General features: G+C 48.7%; 1 protein-coding gene across 2 annotated transcripts in view; it reads left to right on the top strand.

Annotated features, from left to right (window-relative positions):
• SLC24A1 (solute carrier family 24 member 1) overlaps positions 1-6,035 on the top strand; it is a 30,551-nt gene extending 24,516 nt beyond the window's left edge. For both annotated transcript variants that reach the window (XM_019503968.1, XM_019503967.1), the window contains exons 9-11: positions 2,715-2,804; positions 3,645-3,811; positions 4,259-6,035. In XM_019503968.1, coding sequence (XP_019359513.1) covers positions 2,715-2,804; positions 3,645-3,811; positions 4,259-4,508 — 507 coding nt within the window. In that variant the 3' untranslated portion in view covers positions 4,509-6,035. The remainder of the gene's footprint in view (positions 1-2,714; positions 2,805-3,644; positions 3,812-4,258) is intronic.
• Positions 6,036-6,235: the final 200 nt, after the last annotated feature.

Raw genomic sequence — 6,235 nt, 5'->3', positions numbered from 1 at the left:
AAAAAAAAAAAAAAAAAAAAAGGGCCAGGGAAAAGGGGCTGCTGCTCCTGCCCTTTTATATGGCTTCTCTGTGGTTATGGCTCTCAGCCTACATATGGGAGACCTGCAGGAATTGGCCTTCTCTGACCAGGAGATTCATCCCACCACATCTATGGATCTTTTCAAGCCAGCTGCAGTTCGCTTGTCATTGAGATGACCGGGGTGGCAGCCTCTGCTCCAGTGACTGGCACACACACGGTCCTTGTCCTCTCACCCAGGTGAGCACTAGAGGTTCCCAAACTGCTGCTTAATGACACGCAAGGAAATAGCACAAGCAGGTGGACAGAACAAATCAGTCTCTTTCTACTGGGCTCCCTGTTGGGCACCACATTATTCAATTCCTACCGCAGCAACATCCCACCCACTCACAAAAGTTCGCCTACAGAAGATGTCTGTCTTCAGCATCCAGAGCCCAGCATCGCAGGTGGTGGAGAATGAGCCCATCAGTGCCGTCCTGGCCCAGCTGGCTGAACGTTGTGGGAGAGGGTGTCCACCCACCTGCTCTCCTGTGCTCTCAAAGCAGTGACTGGGCTGTGGGAGCAGCAGCTGGGGACTTTTTTTTTAAGTCGCCCAATTGGGTAAGAATCACCCCCTTCCCTGGCTCTTGGCACCCTCTCCCCTCCCCTCAGCAGCACCTCCACCCTGTCTTCCCCCCTCTCCCCTCCCATTCACTGCACCCCTGCCTGCCAGCGCCATCATCCCCAGCTGCCCAGAAGTGTGGGGAGCTCCAGAGCTGCTCCTGCACTACTGCAGCCAGGCTGTGCAGGGAGCCAGGGACAGTAATGGTGGCTGGGTACCCCACCTGAGCTACTCATGGGCTGGTGGGGAACCTTGGGGGGAACTGGGCAGGAAAGAGGAGCCTACCTGCCCCCACTGCCGAGTCCAGCTGCATTGGAGCGGGAGTGGTTCTAAAGCTCCCCCTGCCCCCAGGTCAGCCAGGGACAGTCAGCAAGGGAAGGTGGAAAAAGTTGCGGGGGATCATGCTGCCAAGCACGGAGGGGAAGAGAAGGATTTGGGGACCTAAAAATCCCTGGCTACTTCTCCTGAGACATGGTCTGAACAGGGGGTGTGACTGCACCACAACAACCCCTCTATATCCGCTCCTGGACTCACCATCTGCTGCCCAGCTGGAGAATGCAATGCATGTACCTGATGCCATTCATTATGCATGAAGCTCGTTACCTTCAGATGCGAGTCAGAAAGTTGCATCCTATCCCATTCCCACAGTGGCTGGTGATGGACATGCAACCCCAGCACCATCAGGAGAAGGCTCATGCCAATGTTGACAGCCTGCCATATATACATGGATGTCTTCAACACAGCTGCAGTTCACTGGTCATTGAGATGACCCCTGTGGTACAGCAGGCCACTGAAAACAGAAGACTAAGAGGGAATTTGATAGTCTTCAAATCCCTGAAGTGCTGTTATACACAAAGGATGGGGACAGGCTAGTCCCAACTTGAACAACTCCCTTGCAAGGGAGTCCTAGACTGTGGCATGAGCCTAGAACCAACACAACCTCTCCACCTTCCACCCCAGCTGAGGTGCTTCCCTCATGGCAGGACATGGTAACGTGTGCCTTCAGAAGGCAACCTCCCTGGAGCAAAAGACAAGCACCCAGTAGAACAAGGTGTGGTGCCCCATGGCCTGCTTCCCCTGCGGGGAGGATGAGAGGACAGGTGACGACACAATCCTCTTGCTTAATGAGCTGCTGGAAGGCTCTGGGGAAGACCAGGCAGAGTGGAAATGCTGTGAAGGGGCCCCATTACCTGTCAGATGAATTGTGCCCCCAATCAGTTAAAGGCATGGAGGGGAATGTGGGTGTGAGAACACAGATGTGCCGGAGAGTCACGGGAGTAGGGCAGCGAATGCGGTAGAGCTGTGCTCCCAGCAGGGCAGAGTAACCTGGGTAATCCAGGCTGAGGGTAGCTTGGTCTTCTCTGTCCTTTTCCTGTGGATAAGGGACTCAGAGACTGAACAGCTGGATAGATCATACTGAGTTAAAAGTACCTGTGTGTGCTGGGGGAGGGGGGTGCCTGTGGGAGACTGTCATGTCTCAGGTGCTGTATGGTAACAGCATCATGTGCCCACTCCTGTCCAGGGGTAGATGGGAACCAAGTTGGGCAGCTTACCTCTGAATGCCCCCGGGCTCTGTAACTGTGGCTTAAACTCCATTTACCATGAGGTAGGTGGTCACCATGGCTGGTTGGACCCCTCTCTCCCATCTTGCCTAATTTGCTCATCTGTCCATGCCCCTCGTTGCCAAAGTTATCCCTATTGAGACCCACTAAGAAGTCCCTCCTACCACGCGTAGTTGCTGTACGGTATGCATCAGGGTACCTGGCAAGGCACAGGCATTCATGCCACCACTGCCTTCAGTGACCTGTTCCATGGTTGGAAGGTCGAACCCCCGTGTACACAGCTTGGATTACCAGCATGGCAGCAGGGGGATGGAGCAGTGTGAATGCAAGGCTGGAAGGGTAGATCTCATTTCAGTAGAGCTACTTGAGGGACCAGTGAGGTCTGGTCGTTGAATTGAGCAGACATACTGGTGGCAGCGGGGGGAGGCATTGGAGAGGAAGGGGTGCAAGTTGCTGTACCTGAGCTGCTTCTATGGCCCCACCTAGCTGCCCACTCACCCCAGACTGTTTTCTTTCCAAACCTATCCTCAACAGAACTCCAGGAAATTCTTTGTCTTCACGTTTCTCGGCTCCATCCTCTGGATCGCCATATTCTCCTACCTCATGGTGTGGTGGGCTCACCAGGTAAGGGTGTCTCTTTCTGTGTAAGCCAGGGGCCAATTCAAAACCAAGCAGATGGAAAGATGGGGAGCACTGCACTCCTGGGGCAGAAGGAGCTGGTCCTCAGGGAATACCAGCTCCCCTCACTTGCTTTCTCCATATTGCAGAAGTGCAGTCAAGCTGAGATATAGCTTAATCCTAACATTATCTCTTCATGGACGCACATGTCCAGGCAGGACAGATTATCCCTCATCTCGCTAAAATTCTACAGAATATAGACCCCGATCTTGCTAGATAGTAAGTAAGTGACCTCAACTCCCATCGCCTTGGTCTTTGATATCCAGAGGGAGATGGGGGTGTTCAGCACTGTGCAGAACTGGGCCTATCATCTGTGTGGTGGTATACGGCACACCCTGTTTATAGCCAATCAAGCTATAAATTCATCTGAACTGTTGGCTTCTGCCTGGAGCCTGCAGATACCTATCGCCAAATGGACTGGCTCCCAACTCCAGTACTGTCGTGCGGATAAGGACCACTCTCAGCCAGTACATAGGTGACACTTAGGCCAGTTTTAAATTTGTTGCGAGTCAAGAGAATGCCCATTCTGGAGGCCTTTGAAGAGGCATGATGGGCAGACACTTACCCATGCCTGAGGCCTAACTTTGCAGGTAGAAGGGGTTAAGGCAAGACAACACACACCAAAAGAAGGGACTTGAAGTCAGCCCCGCGCCATCGCATTCACACTGTTGCATTCTGAAAATGAGAAATAGGCTTTAGCACTTCGGAGAACTGACCCAAACATGGCCACTCGCCTGTAGGCCTGGAAGAGGGAATTAAGGACCTTTTGTTCTTGCTGTTGATTAGGTTGGTGAAACAATTGGGATTTCAGAGGAGATTATGGGCTTGACGATCCTGGCCGCAGGGACTTCCATCCCTGACCTCATCACAAGCGTCATTGTTGCTCGCAAAGGTTTGGGTGACATGGCTGTCTCCAGCTCTGTGGGTAGCAACATCTTTGATATCACTGTGGGGTGAGTATTAGCCCTGCATTAATGTGTGTTTATGTGAAAGTTCAAAACACTGCATCTCTTTTCCAAAGAAAGTCTTGTTTGTTAGTTCTATTGTAGCATAAAACCAGCAGAAGGGCAGCTGGGCCATCCATTACCCATGGTCCTTTGAAAAGTGTTTTTTTAGTTAACCAAGGGAGAAAAAAAGATTCTACATGCCAGTGAGGGAAGACGGTTCAACACCTGAATGCCAGTAAATCGTTCCGAGTCTCCAGCATGGAAGGCACTACAGAAGTGTAGAAGGTCATCCTCCCAAACTACCTTCCAAGGGTGGAAAGCAAGAGAAACCCTCATGAATCTAGATCAAGGAAGGCTATGCGCGTAGTTGCTCTGCGCACTGTATCAGTGTAGATTTGCACTTAGCATGATCATCTTTAACACATCTTTTCAATGTTTTCCCCCTTGCTGCAGTCTGCCAGTTCCTTGGTTCCTTTATTCCCTCTTCAACGGATTCAAATCGGTTCCCGTCAGCAGCAATGGCCTGTTTTGTGCAATCGTTCTGCTCTTCCTCATGCTCCTGTTTGTGATCATCTCAATCGCCACATCCAAGTGGAAGATGAACAAGTTCCTGGGGTTCACCATGTTTGCTCTGTACTTTGTGTTTCTTATTGTCAGCGTGATGCTTGAAGATAGGATCATATCCTGCCCAGTATCTGTATGAAGGCTGGACAAGCCAGGACACACACATTCTTGTAAAGGAGATCTCAGTGTACACATAAATGAATGCAAGCAGGGGTTTACGGTAGCTCTGTATTTTACTGATTCGAAACAAACTGCCTGCAAACCCGAGCTTTACTGACCTTTTGACAAATTCATGCAAGTTTTGTTACCAAGATGTTTGAAAACTAAACACTTAAAGCTTTGTCTCTAAACAACCCAACTGTGTTTCTAAGTGTCAAAGCAGCAAGCCTGATGCACTGAGCCCTGCCAGGATTTACACACGTGCTATGTGCTGAGAGTGGCAGCTGACTTCAGGGTAACATTAATCACAAGTGTACACTTTTGCAGGATCAGATCCCAAATTGATCATCAGACTGCTCCATCTTAAACCTGTGAAAGTCAATAGAGCTTCATCCTAGCTTTCAATGTGCATGGGTCAGACCCCCAGGGAAGCTTTATACAGTGAGAAGAAGTGCAGGAGAGCTAGTCAGGAACAGCAATTCTGCACAAACGCGACATTTTGGAAGTGGATTAGCCTAGTGTCCATGCAAGGAGTTACTACTGTGCTCTAAATCTGCATCATAGCTATTTCACAAGGACTTCCCCATAGACATTTGCCCTGATAGTGAAGTTCATCTCTGTGGATAGGGCCAGTACAAGCACCTACCTGCTAGTGACCTTCTATATCTCCCCCATCAAAATAGGGCTTAAATGGGATCTACCTCTGATACAGGAGCCTTATGCTGGCCCCTCTGAACAGGGGAGGGGATTTCACCCTGAAGATTTTAGAGAAAGAGCATGAAAAGCCATGTCTGTACTTAGGAAAAGATTGCATTTGCCAGGTGTGGAGCAGGTCTGAAAAGCCAATCTGCTCCTTTCTGAACACTGCAGGGTCTAATCCTGCAGTGCATTGGTGGAGTCCAGCAGAAACCACTGGGGCCCTGCATGGACAGAAGAGGTTGCGAACGCAGCTTTGCAGATCCAGGGACTGGAACAGCATGTGGCACAGCAGTGCAAGGCCAAGAAAGCAGGAAGTGACACTGTTCCACAAGAGGAAGCTGAAATGCTCCCATTTGCTTTTCACTCCCGGACACCAACTTCTGACACTTACAGCATTTGCATCCAGCGCCCGCCCCTGCTGTTAACACGAATGTCTTTTGCAGAACCATGCTATGCGATTACTGTTCATGTAACTGGCATCCACCATAAATCAATTAACCTGTATGGTTTAAAGTTACCAAATGCCTCAGTTAAACAGTAGCATAGTGAAACATTACAGGCACTTCTGTCATTCTTAAGCCATTTAATAAAATTTAAATGAAAATAACCATATTGAGATATTTTAGTTTTTTATTGGATTTATTGTAAAACTCTGAATAGATCCATTTTATCTTTTTGGATGAGACAGAAAAAGTTTTTTTCCCCCCATCATTGTGAACATTGACCTATGTACTTTAAATGAACTACAATCCAAAATAAACCTCCAACATACTGATGTTTTTGGTAAATACAGTGTAAACGTTACATATTTACAAATCTACAGGCATTCATTTAAAAAGTGCTGTTTGCAGATTAACTGAGTACCATTTTGAAATCCCAGTGAGATTATAATACTCAGAAATATCCCTCTCTCTGAAACCAGCAATTGCATCTTCCATTTCTTATACAAAGATTTTACAGGCAAAATTCTTTTTTTTTTTTTTTTTTTTTTTTTTTTGGGGAAAAAAA

The sequence above is a fragment of the Gavialis gangeticus genome, unplaced genomic scaffold, assembly GCF_001723915.1.
Source record: "Gavialis gangeticus isolate Ggan-Ray unplaced genomic scaffold, GavGan_comp1, whole genome shotgun sequence".
Lineage (NCBI taxonomy): Eukaryota > Metazoa > Chordata > Crocodylia > Gavialidae > Gavialis > Gavialis gangeticus.
The sequence above is the reverse complement of the archived record's forward strand: the minus strand, read 5'-3'. Positions and strand labels throughout refer to the sequence as shown.